The 24,457-nt window shown below is 47.2% G+C and overlaps 1 protein-coding gene and 1 long non-coding RNA gene across 7 annotated transcripts in view; one reads left to right on the forward strand and one right to left on the reverse strand.

The window, feature by feature from the left end:
- Positions 1 to 1,829: 1,829 nt before the first annotated feature.
- RIPK1 (receptor interacting serine/threonine kinase 1) overlaps positions 1,830 to 24,457 on the reverse strand; it is a 47,967-nt gene continuing 25,339 nt past the window's right edge. For 4 of the 6 annotated variants that reach the window (XM_081523311.1, XM_081523308.1, XM_081523309.1 and 1 more), the window contains exons 2-11: positions 18,778 to 18,976; positions 17,859 to 18,015; positions 17,100 to 17,237; positions 15,598 to 15,826; positions 13,507 to 13,656; positions 10,350 to 10,426; positions 7,805 to 7,895; positions 5,929 to 6,498; positions 4,579 to 4,731; positions 1,830 to 2,756 (exon numbers count right to left, since the gene is read on the reverse strand). In XM_081523311.1, coding sequence (XP_081379437.1) covers positions 2,470 to 2,756; positions 4,579 to 4,731; positions 5,929 to 6,498; positions 7,805 to 7,895; positions 10,350 to 10,426; positions 13,507 to 13,656; positions 15,598 to 15,826; positions 17,100 to 17,237; positions 17,859 to 18,015; positions 18,778 to 18,929 — 2,004 coding nt within the window. In that variant the 5' untranslated portion in view covers positions 18,930 to 18,976 and the 3' untranslated portion in view covers positions 1,830 to 2,469. Of the gene's footprint in view, positions 2,757 to 4,578; positions 4,732 to 5,928; positions 6,499 to 7,804; positions 7,896 to 10,349; positions 10,427 to 13,506; positions 13,657 to 15,597; positions 15,827 to 15,969; positions 16,115 to 16,252; positions 16,362 to 17,099; positions 17,238 to 17,858; positions 18,016 to 18,777; positions 18,977 to 24,457 lie in introns of those variants that run through there. The other 2 variants (XM_081523313.1, XM_081523314.1) reach the window with 2 other exon arrangements.
- Positions 16,271 to 21,908, forward strand: LOC145518580 (uncharacterized). The gene is made up of 2 exons (XR_014063003.1): positions 16,271 to 16,600; positions 16,969 to 21,908. It is a non-coding gene; the product is annotated as an uncharacterized LOC145518580 (long non-coding RNA).

Consider the following 24,457-nt stretch of genomic DNA (forward strand, 5'->3'; position numbering starts at 1 on the left):
CTTCCATTGTTAAGTCTTCTACGCACAGTGCTTCTAGGTGTTACAGCCATGGAACGTTTATTACTTGCAGTGTCCTCCCTGACCCATGGGAGTTTCTTGAGCAGTAAAGGGAGGTTTGATTTAAATACGACTAACAGAAAGTTGTCATATCAATTTCCTACCTAGAAGAAAAAAGAAATAAGTAATGTTCCAGCTACTATTATTGTTTGACTTTCAGGATCTTGGGTGGGGTCAACATTTCCTTATTTTTTTATGAAATGTTTATTGGGATTTCCTGTCAGAGATGATGAGGGTTAAAAATAATTGTACAATTTTAACACCAATTATACTGGTCAGCAAAAATGGTAGCGCTGAGGTTTTAGGCTACTGGTGTCAACTAATAAAGACCTACTCTATAGCACAGGGAACTCAATGCTCTATAATGACCTATATGGGGAAAGAATCTAAAAAAGTGGGTATGTACACCTGAAACTAACAAAACATTGTAAATCAACTATATTCCAATAAAATTAAATTTTAAAAATACTATTTTTAGGGACTTCCCTGGTGGTCCAGTGGTTAAGACTTTGCCTTCCAATACAAAGTGGTGTGGGTTCAGCCCCTGATCAGGGAGATGAGATCCCACATGCCTCTACGCCAAAACATAAAAACAGAAGCAATACTGTAACAAATTCAATAAAGACTTTAAACACGGTCTGCATCAAGAAACATCTTAAAATAACTTTTTTGCGCCAGGCACCTAAAAATGAGATGCATCATCTTATTATAATCCTCACACCTACCTCATGTCCTAGCACCCTGTTTATAGATGAGGAAACTGAGGCCCGAAGGGTCAGGAAGCAGGCCCCAGGTGCACGGCCAGAGTGAAACTTATGCCTGCTTGATTTCAGAGGCCTGTGTCAGGATTATACTAGAGAAATAGTCCTTCAATGATTTCTTTGTAATCAGATGCTTCTAACACCTTGGCCGTATGTGAATGTGAAGTCGCTCAGTCGTGTCCGACTCTGCGACCCCATGGACTGTAACCTACCAGGCTTCTCTGTCCATGGGATTTTCCAGGCAAGAGCACTGGAGTGGGTTGCCATTTCCTTCTCCAGGGGATCTTCCTGACCCAGGGATCGAACCCAGGTCTCCCGCATTGCAAGCGGACGCTTTTCCCTCTGAGCCACCAGGGAAGCCTTGGCTGTATACAGACCTATTCTATTTACATGATTACTGTAATTACAAAAGCTTTTTAAAACAACAGATTAAACTATTTAAAATGTCTTGTGAGAAATAACTCCTTTTCGTGTTGCTGAAGATCTAACTTCATCTTCTGGACCCACAGCAAAGATTATCATGACAGCGACAAGCGGGGACTCTGCTGAGCAGGGTGTGCGATCTGGGAGCGGGTCTCACTTAACAGTATCAACCTCAGGGTCAGGATACCTTTCTCGGAGCCAAGAACAGGTCGTCTTCTTTCTTGTATTGTAGTCTGTGTCGTCCCGCTTCGTTATTCCTGCCCAAGATGAGTGTTTTTGTGGTGTTTGGGCCTAGTATCGAAACTCAGATGTAACCTTGGTCCTCTTCGGTCCAGTGTTTAGACAGTAGGGGCTGAAGGAAAGGCCCCTGAGCTGGGTGTGCAGGACAGCAGTGCTTAGGCTCTCGGGCCCATGGGTTTTTCATCTTGAAAGTCAAAATGCACCGTCAAGAAAGCTCCTCCTTTCTCCCCAGCTTCTCCTCTCCTGCCAGTAGCAGGGGTGAAAAGGAAACGCCAACCCACATGGTAAAGTCACCACGGAGAATCTCACACTGTTTCGTTTATACAAACATCATTTCAGTGGCTTGTATTTGAGGTACAAAATTTTATTTTAATTAGTCCATTAAAATACTGTCTGCTTTTTGCCGCTGACACTGATTAGTTAACCTCTTTGGAATTTAGAGAATTTAGAACAGTGGTCACAAGGGATGCATCTGGAAAAGAAATCACCCAGCCCCCTCCCGCAGCTGGGCACCATCTCCCCCTCCAGTTTTCCCCTATCCGACTGGATGAGAAGTTTTTTTACTTTGGTTATAACAGGCACCTATCTGGAGAAGACAGTGTAAAATTAGAAAGCTGATTTAGGTTATGTTCTCCGAATTTTTTTTTTCCTTGCTCAAACAAAACTCCCAGAAACCAGAATGAATAGCATGAAGATTATGGGATAATCTGAAAGAAAAAACAGTCTGTCTGAAATCTCTCTTCTCTCCTTTTCAACCCCCCTTTAGGCTTCTTGTTGGGTTGGGCCTTGGCCACGAATTGGTCGTCCTGTGTAGTGGGTGGTTTGCTGTAGGTTCCTTTTTCCATCCTCCAGCTGTGAAAGGCAGGAAGTGATTTTTACGCAGACACAGCACCCGCTGTATCAGGGAGAAAAGAAGCCCGAGTCACCGCAGGCAGCAGGCTTTCACCAGGGGAGGAGGTGGCCTCCTGCTGCAGGAGCGCCTGTGGGCTTAGTTCTGGCTGATGCGGATCAAGCAGTTGACCAGGTCTATCCGTGAGCACAGGTACAGCGCGAAGGCCAGCTTTCCCACCGTGGCCCCCTTGCTGCCCTCCCGCATCAGCCACTTTTGGAGCATCTGGTAAACCTTTTCTTTCAGTCCATCTCGCTCATAGTCGTGGTCAATTTCATCGATCTGAGACTCAGAGAAACCCAGCTTTCGGGCACAGTTTTTCCAGTGTCTCCCCAGATTCTCCCTGACCGGGTCCAGGTGTTTATCAGTCAGACTAGTGGTATTATCTGCCGAACAGAAAAGAGGAGAGGGCATTGAGCTCTGGCCGCGTGAACACTCTGGCTTCAAACACCTGTATAAAGTACAGAGCACCAGGAGTCAGTAAAAAACGTTAACTTCTCCACGCTCTGCTGTTGGCTCCCTGGATGATCCTCACCTGTCTACCAGCCCACTCGAGGACCTGCTTCCTCCTGGGAGCTGCCCCGTGAGCCACAACCCCGCGCTCAGAGAACCCCCCTTGGCTGCTAGGCAATTCTGTGCCAGGTGAGCCACAGCCCCTGTCTACACTACACCTTCCTGATGTCAAGGGGGAAAACACCATTTTTGGTTCCTTTTGGGCCTTTTCTGCTTACATCTGGCCAGAGTTAAGGTCATTCAACTCAGGATGCCTTCCCCCAGCAGCGTGCATCCCTCTTACTTGGTCAAGGAAACAGACCACCGCAGGGAAACTGTTGGATTCCACTGTCTTCTCATGGGTGAGGCATTTCTGGGCTCATCCCTCCCCCGCCCCACGCAGTCCTCCTTTCTCCTAGAGCCGTAACCTCTCTCTCTCTACTGGTTCCTTCTTCTCTGGCCTTCGCAAAAATAATAAAATGAAGCAAACAGAAGTATAAAACCACCACACCACCACAAACAAGCCATATTCCGTGAGGTTCAGTAAGCGGAATAATAAGATACCTCATCCCCCCTGCAGAACACCCATCCTGTCCTCGGCTCCCACAGTGCAGCTCCAACCATCACCACCAGCTGTCAGCCTCCCGGCCAGAGTCTGTCGGTGCTTCACCAGGAGAGGGACCCTGGGCTCCATCAGCTTCTCAAAGGTACCCAGTCGCCCCAAATCTTAGGAACCTCTGCTCTAGTGTATCAAAGACTGGCTTTGAAAGGGTTAGACGGGTTGGCCAACTATGGCCTGTGGGCCAAGTGTGGCCCACTGCTTGTTTTTGTAAACAAAGTTTTATTAGAACATGGCCACACCCATTCGTGCACGTGCTGCCTGGGGCTGCTGGTGTAGTGCAGTCAGCTGTGCTGTGTGCTCTGCTGGGTCGCTGCATCGTGTCCAACTCTTTGCGGCCCCAGGACTGCAGCCGACCAGGCTCCTCTGTCCATGGGGATTCTCCAGGCAGAAGACTGGAGTGGGTTGCCATGCCCTCCTTCAGGGGATCTTCCCAACCCAGGGATCCAGCCCAGGTCTCCCACATTGCGGGCAGATTCTTTACCATCTGAGCCACCAGGGGAGCCCACAAGGAAGCGGTGTCAGCCGAGTAGCTACAACAGAGATGGCGGGGCCAGCGAAGCCAAAAACATTTACTCTGGCCCTTGATTAAAAAAAAAAAGAATGCCAATCCTGGGGTTAATTAGAAAGCTGGGTTCTTAAATCACACTTTTTCCCAGGTTGTGTTTTGGGATTGATGTTATGAGGCTGCAGAGTGGAACCCCATAAGAGAAAGCCCTCTAATTTTTATTATGCAAGTGCAGCTGAGGGCACAGTCTTCTGTCTTTTACAGAATCCCTTTTGATGAGGACCTGATGAGTTCCTGGGTCTGGGTGGTCATGTTGATGATGATGATGTGTTTAACACTTTTATAGATCTTACTGTGTGCCAGACAGTGTATAAGCGCTTTATTTGTATTGACTCATTTCACTTTCAAGCAAACCCATGAATTAGATATTCTAATTATGTCCTCGGTACACATAAATAAGTTACAAAGGAATTCTATGGAAATTACATGAGGAGCAATAGGGCATCTGCAGGGAGAATAATCAGAGAAATATTAGGTGAGTAGGAAAGTTCAAGGTTGCTGTAGCATGAGTCCTTCAAGGGCATCTTACCGAAGATAGCTCGGTACTTAGAAGCGGGCTCTTCTTTCAAGTTCATGTACGTGTTATCCAGCACCGACGAACTCACTCCACTAATCTCCATGTAATTACTGTCGCCAATCTGAATGCCAGAACTGCTGTGTATGGTATATTTTGCAGACTCATCTAATTAGAAAGAAACACAGAGATAAGTAGTATATCTAGACTGCAAGGAAGAGAAAAAAGTACAGCCTGGTAAAGGGGCAGGACTCTACTCCAACTGCTTAAGTTAAATTATTTATCCTATGCCACCACGTGGAGTTTTCTTCTTTAAAAGTTGGCTGAATCATCTCACATCCATTAGGTTGGAAACTATCAAAAATACAGAAAACAGCCAGTGTCAGCGAGGATGTGGAGAAACTGGAACCTCTCTGCCCTGGTATAAGATGATGCAGCCACTGCGGTAACCAGTGGCGGTTCCTCAAAAACTTAAAAAAACTGCCATACGATGCAGGAATTCTACTCGTATATGCCCCAAAGAACTGAAAGCAGGGTCTGAATCAGATATCTATACATGCATGTTCGTAGCATTATTCCTAACAGCCAAAAAGTGGAAGCCACCCAAGTGTCCATCAACAGATGAACGGGTAAACAGAATGAGGTCTATTTTGGATGGATCACATAATAATAATGGATTACTATTTAGCCTTAAAATAAGGGAATTCTGGCACATGATGTAGCATGTAAACCTTGAGGACACCGTCTTCAGTGAAGTAAGCCAGTCACAAAAGGACAGGCGCCATATGACTCTACTTATATGAGGTCCCTGGAGTCATCAAGTTCGTCGGGACAGAAAGCGGAAGGTTGACTGCCCGGGGCTGGGAAGGCGGGAGGAAGGGGTTAGTGTCTGATGGGGACAGGTGCAGGTTGGGAACAAGGAAGAGTTCTGGAGGGGTGGTTGCCCAACAATGTGGTTTTCATCACAAACGGTAATCTCTGGCCTAGAGGAGATAAAGGGTGAACATGTCTGAGACCTACTTCCTACCTTCAGAAAACAGTAAGCAAGTGAAAGAAGGCAGTTACTCCCCCTTACACCAGAGCCTGGACACAGTGGACTACTGAGATTCGGCTTAGAGCAGAGGAGGCCTCCTGGAGGCCGGGCCCTGTCACCCTGCACGTGTGGGTAGCTGCCTGAAGCCCACCTGAACAAACAGCCTGGGCTGAGGGGTCTGATGAGACTATTCTGGGGTGGCAAGGTACGTCTGGTGGCCAAAGACCCCAAATAGCTTGATCTTTGTTACCTTCTAGTTTATGACAGAGCTAGTGGCTGGCTTTATTTTCAGGAAAATTTAAAAGAACAGTGTGACTGCAAGGCCCGTTTACCTCTTGATGGCAAGGAGGTGAATGGAATGGTGGGTGTATTCCCCAGGAGGTTGGTCTCGGGCACCGGAGTTTTATATAGGCTTGGCATGTGGCCAGGGTTTGGCCTGTACCAAACTCGTGGACTCATGGTCCCCAGGTCCAGCGGTCTCACTCCAAGCCCAAGCGGATGAAATGATCCATCTCTCCAGTACGGTGACTGGGGCTGGCTGCTTAGCCCTGCTGGCTGCTGGGCTGCACTGGTGTGATTCATCACGCCAGAGTAAGCGAGGCCTTTCATCCCTGGGCTCTGAGCATTCTCGTAAGGTCTCTGCTGTGCAAAAGGGTCGTGGGAGACCCTGCGCCTCCTCTCCTCCTCACTGCTGTAAGCCGCGTTCGGTCTGGGCTGCTCTTTTGTGCGCCTGTCCATGCGGCTGCCGTAAAGGTGGTAGTTGGCCTCCTCCTGGAGTTTGCTGTGCAGCAGGAAGTCGTTCTCCTCTGGCTGGTGATCTGGGGCGGGAGCAAACCAGGACTCCTCCACGGGACCCATCCCGAAGCCCTGTGAGCTGTGCAGTGAACTGGGCTGTTCTGTGGCTGCAAAGAAATGACCAGCATTGGAAAGAGCATCACGGAACACTAAGAAGTAAAACAAACCCCAAGCACCATCAGGAATCTGCACCTCGGATAACAGACGGAAAACTCTGAGAACGAGTAAAAAGCATTTACGAGGTGGTGTTCCTCCTGTGAGTTGCATAGGTACTGAATGGCCGCCCCTGCTGGTGGTGAGAGGGCACAAGAAAAGTTATAACCACGCAGCAGAAAAGTGGGCGTTGCAGGAATGACTAAGGAAGAAAGGGACTTATGTTGGAGCAGAGACGGTGTCTCCTTGGTGTGATGAGGGCTGGAAAATGAGAACGGCGGCAGCTCTGGGCTAAGCACTTCCGTGGATTCTTTTATTCTTTAAAAGCCCTGTAAGACTAGGAGTGGGCTTCCCGGGTGGTGCTGGTGGTAAAGAACCCACCTGCCAGGGCAGGAGATGCAAGAGACATGGGTTTGATCCCTGGGTCAGGAAGATCCCCTGGAGGAGGAAATGGAAACCCACTCCGGTATTCTTGCCCAGAGAATCCCATGGACAGAGGAGCCTGGCGGACTACAGTCCACAGGGTTGCAAAGAGTCAGACACGTCTGAAATGACTTCGCACAAAAGACCAGGAGCAATTATTACCATGATGATGGATGACGCTCACAAGAAGCTGAGTAATTTGCCCCAGAACAGGCAACTGATGAGTGGCTGTAATTGCTGAGACTCTGCTCTCCCTTTTGTTACAGTGAGAAAAGCACCCCTGCTTGACTCCGAGGCCATCCTCTCTGCACGTCCCCTGACCTTCTCGAGGACTTTGCTCCTACCTCTGTTCCTTTCTTTTTCATGAACTGTCACTTCCTCCCTGTCAGATACATTATGTGTCCCTATCAGATTATGTGTTCAGGATACTTTATGATTTTGGTGAACCTGTTGTTACCTAGTATTTCAAATATATGTATCTTGAAAATGAAAGTTGCTCAGTCGTGTCCAACTCTTTGCAACCCCACAGACTATACGGTCCATGGAATTCTCCAGGCCAGAATACTGCAGTGGGTAGCCTTTCCCTTCTCCAGGGGATCTTCCCGGCCCAGGAATCGAACTGGGGTCTCCTGCACTGCAGGCGGATTCTTTACCAACTGAGCTATGAGGGAAGCCCATATGTATCTTAACTCCAAACATATTATAAATTCCTTTAAGACAGGTGTTAAATTCTACAGCTTCTGTTTCTCATACAATTGTGCATAGCATTTTACGCAGTTGTGTGAGTGAACGAGCAAACAAGTAAATAAATAGATTTTCAATCACAATTTAAGTTACCTGAATTTGACCTGCTTGGAGCTATTGCCACACAGTCAATTTGGAGAGACTTCATTCTTTTTACAATTTCATTTTGGCCTGGAAACTCTTTCTAAAATTAAGAGCATAACAACATACTTTAGGTAAACAGCAGAAAATAGTTCCAAAAACTTGTTACAAGAATGAATTTTTCAGAAGGTAGAAATTTCACATAGTTCTTACAAGCAGTAAATATTAAAAAAAATAAACTTTTTTTCCTAGATAGCCACGACAACCTTAAAAAAGATTCCTGATTTCAAAACTCAGTACATGGCTACAGTAATCAAAACAGTGGTACTGGACTAAGGGAAGATATACAGACCAATGAATATAATGAAACCAAAATAAACCCTTGCATATAAAGCCAACTGATCTAAAAATTTTTTTTTTATTATTTCTCACGACTGAGCAACTGAGTGCTCACATGCAGAGTCACACTCTACGGTTTTGCGATTTATTTTTTCACTTACAGTAAGTCTGGAAGATCGTTCCATATCGTTTGTTAGTTTCCACCACCCCTAAATGATTATCAAGTTACTAACCATTACTTAGTACATCTACTTAGAAACATTTGGGTGATTTCCAAATTTATATATTTCCAAATTTTAAGTCTCACAAAGGTGCAAACATCTGAAGCTAATCTTTGCACGTACATGTGAACAGGATAGATTACTATGCGGAGCTACAGTGAAAGTTCATGCTTTAAAGTCTGATAGATACTTCACATTTCAATAAACTGCACCAACTTACACTTTTACTAATACTGCATGAAAGTGTCTGTTACTTTGCATTTTCACCAACACTTGATATATCAATCTTTCAAAACTGTTGTCGATCTAATGGATGAAAAATTATAATGAATTCACTTTGCTTTGCTGTTAGTGAAACCACATATCTTTTCCAATCTTTATTGTCCATTGGTGGATTCAGCTTGTTTATATTTTATTCAGGATTTTCAAAACTATATTGTTAAGTGAAATCATTGTGTAGTTTTCCTTTCTTGTATCTGCCTTTTGGGTTTGGGCATGAAGGTTACGCTCATCTCATAAAAGGAGCTTAGGAGAGTTCCCTCTTCTGTTATCCAGACAAGTTGTATAACATCGGGGTAACTTCTTCACTGAATATTTGATAGAAATTGCTGATGAAGCTATGTGGTTGTGGAATTTTCTTGTGAGACTGCTTAACTCTCTTTTAATAGTTACAGGAATATTCAGGTATTCTGTCTCTAGTTGAGCTGGTTTCGCTAAATTATACAGCTGATCCTTGAACAACACAGGAGTAGGGGCACTCACCTCTTTCACAGTCGAAAATCCAAATATATGTATCTTTACAGCGGCCCTCTGTATTTGGGGTTCCATGTCACAAATTCGACCAAGTGACGATCATGTATTTATTGAGAAAAATCTGAGTATAAGTGGACCTATGCAGTTCAAAGGCCAACAGACTTCAAGCTATTATCTTTCTGGTGAAATGAAGCTTTTATCATCATGGACTATCCCTGAGTGCTGCGCTCACGCTTTTCTGCTTTAGTGACTGTCTTCCTTGATGCCCTTGTGATTTCTTCCTTGGTTTGCACTGGACACCTGTCTGTTACAGGTGTCCCTCAAAAGTCTGGCAATTCTTGACTGTCTGATTGTGTGTGTGTGTCTGTATTTTCAAATATCTGTTTCCTGCCTGTTTTATTTACTGCAGTCTCTCTTTCATGATTAGAGCAATATGTTAAGACTTAGGACAATAACTTTGTTTCCCAAGCATGTGAGTGGGGAAGGTCTCTGCTCCTCTTGGCTGGTTAGCTGGCTATGGTCTCTGACATAACCTCTCTGATCCTAGGCAGGGTCTGCTCCCATCTGCTGCTCAGCACAGAGGAGTTGGGGGGAAGAGCCAACTTCTAAAACAAAGACAAGCATGGCTCCCAGGTGACAATGCCCGCCAACGTGCCAGGTGACATCTGTTCTTCTATACGTTGACCCAAGACTTCCTCCTCCAGTACTTCTTGAGTATTATGTTTGGGCTAGCCTTTTAAAGCTTCTTTCCTGTTATATATCTCAAAAGGTAATTCTGTTGGCTTTTTAATCTTTCAAGAATTCTTCAAAATGACTGATCCACCTTTTCATCCTATTCCAGTAATGCTGTGCTTATCTTTTTCCATGTTGCTAGTATATTTTCCTCTCACTTCATTTGTTTCGACAGAGGACTGGGTCCAGTAATGCTCACTTGACGATCTCTGTATGAAACTGCTAATTTTGGTTTTTTGTGGTTACCAAGCTGTGCCGTGCGTTGTTCTTAGTCACTCAGTCGTGTCCGACTCTGTAACCTCATGGACTGTAGCCCGCCAGGCTCCTCTGTCCATGAGGATTCTCCAGGTAAGAGCACTAAAGTGGGTCGCCATGCCCTCCTCCAGGGCATCTTCCCAGTTACCCATCTGCTTACCTCGAATCTCAGTGGTTAAGTGTGATGCTTTGGTTCTCATGACTGATGCTGTGTCTCCTTTAATGTGTCATTGTTTTGAGCCCCTGCTCTTACCCACCTTTAAACTCTTCACGTCCTCTTCTACATAGTCTTCTAATTGATTTGAATAAAAAGGCCTAAATTTTTCTTCAATGCCTATATGTAAAAAAAAAACCACTTTAAATTTCTTAAGTATTTTCTAAAAATTAAAATATTAGTAGTCTATTATCTTTGAATTATGTGCCTTAATCTGTGGGCAAAGCAACAGAATAAAAATTTAAATCGCTTTCATAAATAGACAAACAAGACTAACTTCTGTGCAGACAGAATGAAGGCTGGGCACCGCGGCGAGAAGCCAGGGCTCCTGCCTGACCGAGTGGGGTTCTGTGTGGTTGCTCTGCTGCAGCCCAAGGCGCTGCCTGAGAGGGTTAATATCCGAATGAAAAAGGAAGGGTGGGATCCTTGTTTCTGTCCCTCTGGCATCAGAGGTGACACAGGATGGAACACTCAGGTAGGGATCTGGTATAAAGAGTCAGAGAAACAAGGTAACGGAGGAAAGACAGCCGTTCAGCAAAGGGCGGTGGAACAAGGCCAAAAAGGAAAAACAAAATGCAACCTAAATCTCACACCTCATACAAAAATTAACTCGACACGGATCATGGCATTTTCCCAGTAAGACATAAACTAAATAAACGGCAAGAAAGACAACCAAATATTTAGTTCTGTGCTATCATTCTTTTGTTGGCAATAATGAATTTTCCTTGGCAATCATTAAAAAAAAAAGAACACAGTCTTAAACGTAAAAATCGAAGATTTTTAGAATGAAAGGGAAGAAAGCATTTGGAATCTAACCCTGACAGTGCCCTCAGACTTGACACCAAAATTATCATCTACAACAGGAGAGATTAGTGAATAAGACTTCACCAAAATAAAAACTTTCAGTCTGTGAAAGATCATGAGAAGAGAATGGAAAAAAAAAAAAAACAAGTGCCAGACTGGGAAAAGCTAACTGAAAATCACATGTGCAAGAAAGGAACACGATATGGAATATACAGAAAACACTCTACATTCAACCGTGAAAAGACAAATCCAATTAGGAAGTGGGCACAAGACACAGCAACACTGCACCACGGGAGAGACACAGACGGCAAGTACACACGTGGGAAGATCTCACCACCATCAGCCCCTGGAGAAATGAGACTAAAGCCACACTGAGCTATCACCACATACCTACCAGAGTGGCTGAAAGCAAAAGGCGGCACCACCACCAAGTGCTGTAAGGATGCAGAGAGACTGGATCACTTGTACAGAGCTGGTGAGAATATAAAATGGTACAGCCACTCTGGAAAGCAGTTTGGCAGGGTTTTTTTTTTTTTTTTTTTTTTCCCGCACTGCACAGCTTTTGGTATCTTACTTAGTCCCCCAGCCAGGGATTGAACCTGGGTCTCCAGCAGTGACAGCATAGAGTTCTAACCACTGGACAGCCAGGGAATTCCCAGATTGGCAGTTTCTTTAAAAAAAAAAAAACCAACTAAACTAAACATAAAACTACCATATGACTTACTTATTAATCCCTGGGTACTTACTCTAGAGAAATATTTACATTCACACAAAAACCTGTAACATGAGTATCCACAGCAGCGTTACTCCTGTGAAGAGCAGGAGGGACCCTTGTGGAGACGGCGGTGTGTTGTATCTGACTGTGTCAGGGGCAGTATTGCAGCTGTGATCTGTACTGAGTCTGGCCAGATGTGATCCTTGGAGGAAGCTAGGTAAAGGGTACACGGGATGTCTGCATTATTTCTTACAACTGCATGTAGACGTACAATTATCTCAGAAGAAGAATTTTAGTTTAAAAAAGTGAAAAAGGCATGAGAAGAAACCCAGCCGGGACAAGATTCAGGCTGACTGAGTAAGAAAGCAGGAAACTGGATCAATCACCCCTATAACCCTCTGGTAGGAGTGGCTGGTGGGGTTTCAATTCTGTTTCCTCACAGCAGAAATACGAGCACAGAACCCCCTGCAGGCTCCTTAGTTCCTTCCTGCTCTTTATTTCTTCCCGACCCGATTTTCTCTTATCCTGTGCCTCCAGGACCTTAGCAAGGTCCTAGGTGACACAGGGGGATGAGAAGAGGTGCATGGATGTGACAAACTCCAGTCCCTTCCCTTCTCCTCTTGCTCTCAGCCCGATGCAGATAGCAAATAATGCTTCCAGAGAGGCCAGCCACACAGGGAGGAACCGAGATCCAAGAAGCTAAGAAGTCAGACGGCCGGGGAAGCACCCCGGCACCCGGCAGCAGGTGACTGGACAGACATGGCGCGGTCCTCACACTGTGGGACACCACTCAGCAGGAAACAAGGAGGAGATCCTGACGGGATATGACCTGGAGGAGCCCTGAAGACACTGCTCAGTGAAGGACAAACACTGTAGAATTCCACCTACACGGGGGACCCCGCGTAGCCAAGGTCACAGAGACAGACAGGGGGATGGTGGCTCCCAGGGGCTGGGAGGGGGGTGGGGAGTCAGTGTTGAACGGGTACGGTTTCAGGTGGGGAAGGTGAAGACACTGTGAGTGTGCTAAATGCCGCTGAACTGTGGTGCTGGAGAAGACTCTTGAGAGTCCCTTGGACTGCAAGGAGATCCAACCAGTCCATCCTAAAGGAAATCAGTCCTGAATATTCATTGGAAGGACTGGTGCTGAAGCTCCAGTACTTTGGCCACCTGATGCAAAGAGCTGACTCATTGGAAAAGACCCTGATGCTGGGAAAGATTGAAGGCAGGAGGAGAAGGGGACAACAGAGGATGAGATGGTTGGATGGCATCACCGACTCAACGGACATGAGTTTGAGCAAGCTTTGGGATGCTCAAAGCTTGAGCATGGACAGGGAAGCCTGGTGTGCTGCAGTCTGTGGGGTCGCAAAGAGTTGGACACAACTGAACTGTACACCTAAAAATGATTACAGTGGTAAATTATGTGTCATGTATATTTTAATATAATTTAAAAAATTTAACTATGGGGAAAAATACCACCAAGAAACAGAAGGACCGTATATGCCTTCATGCTTGAGAGAGGGATGGCAACTTTTCTTTGAACAAAGCCTTTGGAATCTAGAAAATCAGTTTGAAATCAGGAGTGGAACTCAGTTTCCTAAAAACTCCAAGTACTGCCTGTCAGCCTCTCACTAGGAAGACGGCCACATGGGAGGGAGGCGGTGCCGGTACGGAGGGGACTCACCCGCAAACGTGGGCCGGTTGTCTGGGTTCACCTCCCAGCACTGCCTCATGATGTCGATGACCTCCCGCGGGCAGAATTCAATGATGTCCTCCACGTCCGGCCTGTTCCCAGACTTGATGCACAGTATCAGCTGCTGCTCACAGATGGCGTCTACAGAGCAAACAGGAAGGAGAGCTGAGACTTTCAGGTCCCACTCCTCTAGGACAGGTAGGTGACAGAACCTGGACCAAGCCACTGATCTCTCACAGTTGTATCTGGGAGGGGCAGAATGCCCTGGGACGATGAGCGGACCTATTCCACTACAGAGATGATCAAACAGATGATAGCCAGGATTCATGGCAAAGCTGACTCCTAGCAGAATGAGTGAATATGTGAATAAAGCCAGTGCCACACTTCAGATGTTAATACAGAGACAAATAGTGGACAGCCCAGTTGAATAAGAGTGACTTAAAATACAGAGTGATACTGGTTATTCAAGCAAGCACCAAGGGCTCTGGTGACAGGACCACTACTGGAAGGTCAGAGAAGGCTTTGTTGAGTTCAAAAGAATAAACAGGAGTTATCCAGGTAAAGAACCAGGAAGGAGGATTCAGAGAGGAAGATTCCAGGCCAAGAAAGCAGGATCTGAATAGATTGGGAGTTGCAGAAATCAAGATGTGTCTGGAAATTATGACTAGCTCAGTGTAACTGGGCATGTTGGCTGAGGCGAGGGAGGGAAGGAACAGCTTAGCCAAATCAGAGGGCCCTGTGCTTCATACTGAGGGGTTTCAACTTGATCCTGAATGTCAAGGGTGTCCTGGAAGGATTGCAAACAGATGATTGAGGTTTGATCGGCCTATTTGACAGCAGTGTGAACGGTGGCATGGGGAGCCTGCCACAGAGAGTTTGAACTGGACAGGCTCCTCTGGAGACAGACACGGATGTATCTTGAATCTGATAACCCAGAGGTCACAGTTTTTTGTTTGTTTCTGGCCATGCTGTGCAGCTTGTAGGATCTTAGTTCCCTGACCAGGGAATGAATCCCAGCCCTCAGCAATGGGAGTGTGAGTTCCAACCACTGGACCACCAGAGATGCCCAAATTCACAGGTTTCGATGTCTGATTGGATGTGCGAGATAAGGGCAAGGCTGAGCCTGGCGACTGAGGTTCTTGGTTGGGCAGCTTGGTTGGTGGACGGTGACACCATTTTCTGGATGTAAAAGCAGAGCTGAGTGAGCCACTTGGGCAGCATGGAGAACATGGATTTGTTTTGGGGGATACTGCTTTGGGGGGGGTCCTCTGGTATGTGGACCGGATCTAACAGACAGGAGGAAGTCCAGGCCACCATTGGAGGTTTGAGCAGCATCAGCAAAGGGGGATTAAACCTCGGGAGCTGACAATCACCCAGGAAGAGCGGGCAGGAGAAGGTCCATTAGTTCAGGTTCTTAACACACTGACCGGGAGAATGAAATGGCAACCCACTCCAGTACTCTTGCCTGGAAAACCCCATGGACAGAGGAGCCTGGCAGGCTACAGTCCATGGGGTCGCAAAGAGTTGGACATGACTGAGCAACTTCACTTTAACACACTGAAGAACGGCTACTTATGTACCTGTTCTCCTGCACAAACCCTGTCTTTCTCATCTTTACAGACTCAGTTCCGAGTAAAGAGCCCACAGTAAGTACTGAAAAGAAACAATTCCTGAACGAAGGAGTGAGTGGATGGATGAAAGTATGGAGTGTATGCCCTCAAAGTCCTCATAAGGAGAAGCAGGCAAGCCTTCCTGTCCGGGAGGAAGCCTGGAATGTTTAGCACCCCACAAGCTGGGATGCACTATCCAAGCTCCGATCTGTCCTATGACCCCTGATTCCTAAATCAAGATTACGTATCCATTCCACAAACACTTGCCGAGTAACCACTACGTTCCGTGTGTAGATACCCTGGGAAGAGCAGTGAATGGATGAGATGCAGTCCCGGCCTCTGGAGCTCACAGTCCGGTGGGTGAGACAGACATTGAACAAACAGTGATAAACCTCCGCGACCTCACTGCAGGCTCTTACCGCACTGAACAATTCCCATTAGCCCCCAGCCCCCTCCTCTCTCGACGCCTTACTCTCGTACGGCTCCTTGTTGGCGAAGATCGCCCAGAGCACGATGGCGAAGCTGAACACGTCGGACTTCTCGGAGGGCCTGGAGTTGATGTCGTTGAGGTGCTCGGGGGCCATGTAGTGCAGCGTGCCGCCGCTCCTGCTGGGGGCGCCGCCCGCCTTCCTCTGCTCGTTGTGCTCCTCCTTCGTCAGCTTGCTCCACGTCTTGAAGGAAGCGACGCCGAGGTCGGCTATCTGCGGGAGAGCGAAGCAACGGGACGCTTCTGTGACGGCAGCAAGCAAATCAGATCTGTCTTTAAATCGGGGGCTTATCCCGGAGATGAAGGGACTCTAACATTTGCAGAAAGGGCTGCACTGGACAGGTTTGAAACAGCTACCTCTGAACAGACTAGTAGAAACCGTATGTCCTCAGCCGTCTGGAACATCTCCCGTAAGAAAAGTCTGTGTAAGTCTGTGCGAAATTCTGGTGTCTCGACTCTTATGCAATATCTGGGGGTGGTGGGGTGGGGGTGGATGGGGAGAAAAGCAGAAGATATTCCTGAGAAGAACTAGACATGTTTATTCTAACTCCTCATTTATTCTGCATGTTTTCGACTGTCTCTGAGGCTAGGGAAAACAGGTACTTTCTTTTCAGCAGGTGTATAGCTCATGGTACTGCACCTTCCGTTTTCCCAAAAGGTGTCCAGAAGCCCATGGACGTGAACTTCCAAGGATCCCAAAGACACACTGAGGAGAAGGACTGTGGCGCTACTGGTTCTGAGGTGGGAGCCTGAACCTGAGAGAAGACGGGATGCGGAGGAGGGGAAAGACAGACAAAAAGGCAAAGAAGAAAATACCAAGGTCAGACACGGAACACAGAGGGAGGCGGCAGGGCAGAATGACAGAACAGTACAGTGAAGACACCAGAGGCGGCAGTTTCACTTTTGCTTCAGGGAATCCAAGCGTTTGGGGATGACTTCTGGCATGTGATTGTCTAAAATCCTCAAATTCTAACCCAGATCATAAGAGGTAAGTTATTAACATAAAGAACCTTCTTTTAAAGACACAGGGGGGAAAAAAAAAACCCTGTCCAGGGCTGGAACAGAGCACTAGAAGCAGAATCTTCTGGTAAAGGGACGCATGGGTAAGCAGTTCCTGCGTCCTCTCCGCAATTCCACTTCCCCTTTCAGACCCTTGTGCTCGGCTGGGATTCCTGCTGCCAAAGCCGACTTGATCTGACGGTCCACCTAGAGGACAAAAGAAAACCCTCCCTCTTTTTCCTTTGACTACAGTGGAGAGAGTTTTCAAAAGGAAATGGATTTTTAAAAAGGAGATGTAAGTAAAGGAATAAATAAAGATACCACTTCCATCAAGTCTCTCTTTTCATTCCTTGGCAGAGCTTTCTGGCACCACCATCACCAAGGAGGAGTTGGGCTAGCTCTGCTCTTGGCACACATCGTGTCCAGAAAGAGGACTTACACTGAGAATCAGAAGCCCTCCGACCCTCTGGAAGCCCTGGCTGGTTTACCTTGATGTGGAAGTCGCTGTCAACGAGGATATTCTCTGGCTTGAGGTCCTTGTGTATCACCCCTTCTCCATGTAAGTAGCGCATTCCTTCGATGGTCTCCATGATGATCCTCCCTTTCACGGACAGGGGTATACTGATCTGAAACGAGTGACGGTCAGTCCAGGAGATGGAAAGGGACTCAGAGGGGCCAAAGCACTAGTGTCCTTCAAGAGCAGTGCATCCGGACCTGAGGACAGAGACAGCACCTTCCCTTCCATCAGGCCCTGAAGATGCGTCCTGACCACTTTGCCGGGTGAGAGCCCCTGTGTTCCCACCGCTCGCTGTGGGCGTGTCTGTCCACACACCACTACCCCAGGCATTCACACCCCGACCTGTGCCCCATTATCTGTCTGTGTTGCACTTGCTATTGCTTCCTGAGCAAACAGCACAGATCTTGCTCTTAACAGGCACATACAGTTGTTTTTTGACTGCCCCACAGGGCAGGCAGGGATCTTAGTTCCCCAACTGGGGATCAAACTCACGCCCCCTGGAAGTGTAAGCAGGGAGTCTCAACCACTGGACCACTGGGAAAGTCCAGGTACCTACACTTTTTAAAAAATGCTTTAAAGCTATTTGGCTTTGGTAAACAGGATGAATCTTGCTGTTCGAAACCTTCCTCGACCTTCCTCATCCAGTGTTGTTATTCTTGAGAAAATCCAAACCCCCAGCCACTCACACAGGACTCCGAGGCACAGGGGCCGGTGGGCGGGCGAGGCGTACCTGGGCCTTGAGCACGCGCATGAGGTCGCCCTGCTCCATGTACTCCATCACCAGCGAGTAGCTGCCCTCCTCCATGATGACGCCCAGCAGCTTGACCACGCGGCTGTGCCGCAGCCGGTGCATCATCCTGCCCTCCTCCAGGAGGGCCTCGTTGTACCTGGGGGCGGGGGCGCGGGCTCAGCCGGGCGGGGGCAGCCCGCTCCCATCCCGCCCCTGGGAACGCCCCCGCGCGTCCCTGGGCTGCCCCTCCACCCTGTGTGCCCCCTCGCCAGGGACCACGGCCAGTGCTCCGGAAGCGTTAACCCGATGACTAATCGATGAAAAGCTGGCGAAGAGCAGCGAGGAAATGCGGCCGGGAAACAAGGACCGCTCTGGACAGTGTACTAAACACGCAGCCTCTCTCACAGCCACTCTGGCGAAAACGGAGGGAAATACAACAGCTTCACCGACTGCCTCAGAGAGAGGGTTCCCGGATGCTGTGACTCATGAACAGGGCTGCGTCCCCAGCCTCAGGGCTGGTCCTCACCCCCCGGAGCAGGGCCGCGCTCCCCGCTCCCTGCCCTTCGCATCCTCTTCCCGGCGCCCCTGCATCGCCCCGGGGCGGCCTCCTCTTTGCTCCCTCCTCTTGTTTCCTTCTGTTCTTTACCAGCTCGGAGCTCCCCCTTAGGCAGCGTCTGAACCCTCATGGCTCAGCGATGTCAATGACCGCCCTTGCAGGGTCATCCGAGCTCGGAGCTCTCCCCTAGCCCGCTTCTGCACCCTCATGGCTCAGCGATGTCAATGACCGCCCCTGCAGGGTCATCCGACATGGAGCCTCAGGGCTGACCCTCGCACCCAGGTCTGTCTCATAGAGGCTGCGCCACCCGACCCCGCCGCCCTGGCACGCCGCGTGGGCTGCTCAGCTCTGCCCCTGACTCACTCGGTGCGCTTGGGGCCCGTGTACACCTTCTTCAGGATCACGAGTCCGTGGGATCTGTGCAAACACAGACACACCTTCCCGAAGCCCCCGCTGTCCAGGTCTGCCTGCTCCAGGAAGTCCGCAGAGCTCATCTTAATGTCGTCCAAGGACATGGCTGCTTTCCTTCTCAACGACCAGAATGCCCCGAAAACACACAACCCTGTGAAGAAGAGAGGACGCGTCAGTACAGACAAGTGGTCGCTCAAACAGTGTCTATAACGCTCCGCCACATGCTGGGTGCACCTTTTTGAAGGTAGACTTACAGTCTCTAAGATGAATGTTTTTCCCATTTCCAGGAATCACAGAAAAACCACAGTCTTGCTTCCTGAGACTGTCATTTCTACCAACATGGAAGATTAGGAAAATGTCAAAACTCCTGTTATAAAGGGCCCGTATATACTGGGTAACGGAACACAGACATGCAGTCAAATGCACAGATAGCCTCAGCAGAAAGGAAGAGGGCTCTAGGGACTGAGGCAAGCAGGCCACGGGCAGGGCCGTGTGATGGCTGCTGTGGGCTGAGTGTAAGTCTCCCCAGATTCGCACGCTGAAGCCCAGACTCCAGTGTGATGGTATTAGGGGGACGTGGGGCGTTGGGCAGTGATTAGGCTATGAAGGCGGCCTCAGGCATGAGATTAGAGCCCTTGTAACAGACACGAGAGAGCTTGCTCCCTGTCTGTCTCTCCACCCCGTGAGAGGACAGCAAGAGGACGGCCAGCATCTGCAAACCAGGAAGCCGGCCGGCACCAGACACTGGACCTGCTGGTGCTCTGATCCTGGACTCCCAGCCTCCAGAACAGTGAGGAATCGGTGTCTGTTGTTTAAGCCACCCCATCTATGGTTATTTGTTACAGAAGCCAAACTGACCAAGACAGTGGCCTGGTGGGGCACCGCCAACCTCAACATCCAAAGGTCAGGGTTTAAAACTCAGCCAGATGCAGGAGCTGAGGTCAGGACACGCAAGAAAACAGGCTGGAACAGAGACTCCCCCCGTCACACCGCAGTCCTCAGTGTGCCCCCTACCCTACAATGGAAGGGTGGGCAACGGAAAAAGCAACTCACCAGCAAAAGAACTTGTCTTAGAATGGGACTGGGGAATAAAAAAAAATTCTGTGTCAGTTCATAACCTTGGGCCTGTCTTCTAATAAATTTGGGCTTTAAATTTATACTCTTATCTCTCATAGTCAAGATCCCCCAAATTAAGAACTTTTATATAGAAAGTGGTCACAGGCTGATGACATCTCTGGGTTATAAGGCTAAAGAAAACAAAACACCTCCAAGCCAGACTGGACAAGATTCCCACAAATAAAGCCTAACTGAACATGAGTTCCCTTTACAAAATTATAAAACAACAAAAAAAAGCAAACGAAAAAAGTTCACAGTAAGTCCCACAGATACTACAAAAAGCTGTATTAGGCACCAAAGAAGTTCAGGTAATTAAACTATTGAATAGCTTTAGAAATAAACAGGCTTTAAAGTAATTATGAACAACAAAAATAAATTTGAAGGCTACAAAAAGAACAATGCATGATCTAAAAAGGACAGGAAGATGTGGAAAGGGTGAGGAACTGGCCATGAAGTGTACAGCATGTATAATCTCAAACACAACTATTTGCTTCATTCTTCTCTCCTTCTTTGACTCACTTATTTTCCCCAGACTGAAACCAAGAATAAAACTCCTTGGGGTCCAACATGGGACAGCAGTGCACACCCACCAGAGTGTCCAGAATGAAAGTCACCACCATGTGCCAGGGACAGGAATTGCACACATCAGTGGTGGGAACACAAAATGGCACCACCCCTTGGAGAAAAGCTCTGGCAGTTTCTTATAAAACATATACCTATACGATGACCAAGCAAGCCATCGTAAATTGGGGACCATCTGTATTCTTGGCTCCTTTGTAAGTCAATTGATCATATATGTGTGGGTTTATTTCTGGGCTCTATTCTGCTCCCTTGATCTACACGTGTTTGTTTATGCTGGCACCATACTGTTTGGATTACTATACCTTTGTAAGACAGTTTGAAACTGGGAAGTGTGGTATCTCCAGCTTTGTTCTTTCCCAAGATTGCTTTGATGACTTGGGATCTTTGTGGCTCCATACAAATTTTAGGATTATCAGTTCAATTTCTGTGCAAGATGTCATTGGAATTTATACAGGAACTGCACTGAATCTGTAGTATGGAGTTTATAACAATATTAATTCTCCCAGTCCATGAGAATGGACTATTTCCATTTATTTATGTCTGCAATTTCTTTCCTTAATATCTGATAGTTTTCAGTTACATGTCTTTTACCTCTCTGGTTAACTTTATTCCTAGGTATTTTATTCTTTTTGATGCAATTATAATTGGAATTATTTTCTTAATTTCTCTGATAGCACATTTTATTAGTATAAGGAAATGCAAAATATTTTTGTATACTGATTTCCCTGGTGGCTCATATGGTAAAGAACTTGTCTGCAATGTGGGAAACTCAGGTTCAATCCTTGGGTCAGAAAGATCCCCTGGAGAAGGGAATGGCTACCCACTCCAGTATTCTTGCCTGGAGAATCCCATGGACAGAGGATCCTGGCGGGCTATAGCCCATGGGGTTGCAAAGAGTCAGACACAACTAAGCGACTAACATTTGCTTAATTCCTGACTTTGTATCCTACAACATTGCTGAAATTGTTCATTAAACAGTTTTTGATGGAGTGTTTTCCAGTTTTCTATGCATAGTATCACATGATCTACAGTGACAGCTTTATTTCTTCCTTTCCCATTTGCATGGCTTTTCTTGCCTAATGGATCTGGCTAGAACTTCTAACACTATGTTGAATGAAAGTGGCAAGAGTGGGCACCCTTGTCTTGTTCCTGATTTGTTTTGTTTGGCAGCACCACACATGGTTTGTGGGATCTTAGTTCCTGGACCAGGGATTCTACTCAGGCCCTCAACCGTGGGAGCACAGAGTCCTAACCACTGGGCCACCAAGGAATTCCCCTTTTATTCCTGATCTTAACTTTCAGTTTTTCATTGTTGAGTATGATGTTAGCTGCGGGTGTAAAACCAAACTTTGCACTTTGAAATTTTTAATAAAATGTTGGGATGAGAAGCTTCTCTTTTTTTAACGTGGCTGAAGGGGTTTCTGAAAATGCCTAGGCTGAGAGCAGTCCTGTCAGTGGCCTGCTGTAACCAACCTTCCCCATCCTGCGCCAAGTCTTCAGTGGGCCCTGCCGCTCCAGCCAAGCCCACGATTCAGCACGGCAGATGACACTAGGAGCCATTTTCCCGTAACATGAGACATTTCCAAGTAAGAGGAAGTGCCCTCTGGAAAGCAGCACATCTTTGGGGCGGAGACACGGGTTGTGGGGAGGCTGCCCAGTAAAGGGCCTGACCATGGTGGGGGCAGGGGAGGCAGGGCCTGAAGCTGAGGTACTAGAAGCTGTCACGACGGTGAGGAGAGCACAGGCTTCTCTCCCCTATGGACTCTAGCTGTAATTCATCGGTCCTTGGGTAACCTCCGTAAGCCCCAATTTCCTCGTTTGCAAAAGGAAATGACTGCCTCACAGACTGGTAAGAAGTATATGAGGAGAAACATGTGAACACACACTGGCTGCCTGCTTTTGTGGTTCTGGCTATGACTGGCCCACCCATCTACCCCTATTCATCACGTTCACACTGTTTCCCAGGCTGTGAGAATGGGCGTGTGTAGCTGGGATCCACTCTTCTCAGCAGCTCTCTATGGCCCAATCCTTGTGAAGCGGGGTGGGGGTCTCCACTCTCCCCTACAAGCCTCTGAGGGCACATTCTTCTCCTGGCTAAAAGCTGCTTCTCCTTCAGGTCTCAGAAACGTCATTTCCTCAGGGAAGCCATCCTGTCTTCCCATTAGACATTTTCACAGCACCCAGTACTTTGAACCAGTTAGCTATAATTTGGGAGTTATTTCAACTAAGCTCACAGAAGGCAGGAAACTGTCTTATGCACTATCTACCGTGCCCAGCACATAACCTGGCATAAGGCAGGTGGTCATTAAATGCTTAATTTTTTTAAAAAAAGAGAACTATTTAGTCATCCAAAAATAAAGTCAAATGAATTATAGCACATTCATAAAATGTAGTATTATATAGTCAATACATTAACAGGCAGATGCCTAGGTACACATATAGCTGTATGTACAGGAAAAAACGACACAGTGCAAGACACCTAAATGTTAGCAAGGGTATCTGGATGGTCAGGTGACTTTTATTTCTTCTTTACACATTTATTACATTTTGCATTTATACAAATTACCTTTATAATAAAATTTCTTTTTTAAAAGGAAGTTAAGTTCCTCACTCAGTAATTCTTTATCCTAAGGAATCAAATCAGAGACACTGATACAGATTATGTACAAGGATAATCCCAGTAACATTAGATAGAATAGCAAAAGCACATAATACAACTGACATATACATAACATGGGAGAATAAATTATAGCTCATTCACATTATGAAAGTCATCTAGCAGTTTTCAAAAATGATGTTATGTGTGAATGTTTAGTGGGCTTCCCCAGTAGCTCAGCTGGTAAAGAATCTGCCTGCAATGCAGGAGACCCTGGTTCGATTCCTGGGTCAGGAAGTTCCCCTGGAGAAGGGATAGGCTACCCACTCCAGTATTCTTAGGCTTTCCTGGTGACTTAGCTGGTAAAAAAATCTGCCTGCAATGTGGGAGACCTAGGTTCAATCCCTGGATTGGGAAGATCCTCTGGAGGAGGGCATGGCAACCCACTCCAGTGTTCTTGCCTGGAGACTCCCATGGACAGAGGAGCCTGGTGGGTGACAGTCCACGGGGTTGCAGAGAGTTGGACACGACTGGGCGACTAAGCACAGCATGAATGTTTAGTGACATTAAAAAGGCTCCCAGACAGTATAGAAACAGGAAGGAGTTATAACCATGCCCTGAACTACGACCATAGGGTATTAAGATTCAGCTAGATGAGAACTTCTACCTGCTCTCTGTCCTTCGGCCGGGTCTCCTCTCTTCAGAGCTGCCAAGACCAACTAGGACCTGCAGTGCCTCCTGTAGGCATGACGCAGCTCCGGGGAGAGGGGCCACCGGGTGGGCCTGCAGCGCTCTGTGCGGCTGGCTCCTGACCCCGGCTGGCTCTCCTCTGTGGTTTGCTGGGTTAGCCTGGTCTTACTTCACCTTATGCACCTTTTGCGTGGTTTCCAATGACTTCTTTTGTTTTTATCCCCCTCCCCCGCCCCCATTCCCCCATGAATGATTACACTCTATAAGCACTGAGTATCTTAGGAGGGACTGGTGAGTGGCTTAGATACCCAAGAGTCACAGAAACTATGAAAGTAGGCAAGTAGAAAGTCACAGTGTATCCCAAGGCCATGTGATATTATCATTGGCAGCCCCCACTATCATAGATCTGGGTCAGCACTATGAGGGGGCCGTTTCGCCGAAGTTTCAAAGTATAAATTAAAAACGTCCACTATAATGTATTTTTGAAAACATCTAGTTATATTTGTAGTAATATCATTGAAATGAGGTAACCAGTTATCAAAAGCTATCTTCAAGCCCCACATATACACACACACACGCAGATATGCAGAGATATCTACCAGAAAGCAACTTGTCAAGTATTACCTCGCTTGATCATCCTCACTACTC

The sequence above is a fragment of the Giraffa tippelskirchi genome, chromosome 8, assembly GCF_054371585.1.
Source record: "Giraffa tippelskirchi isolate mGirTip1 chromosome 8, T2T-mGirTip1v1.2.pri, whole genome shotgun sequence".
NCBI lineage: Eukaryota > Metazoa > Chordata > Mammalia > Artiodactyla > Giraffidae > Giraffa > Giraffa tippelskirchi.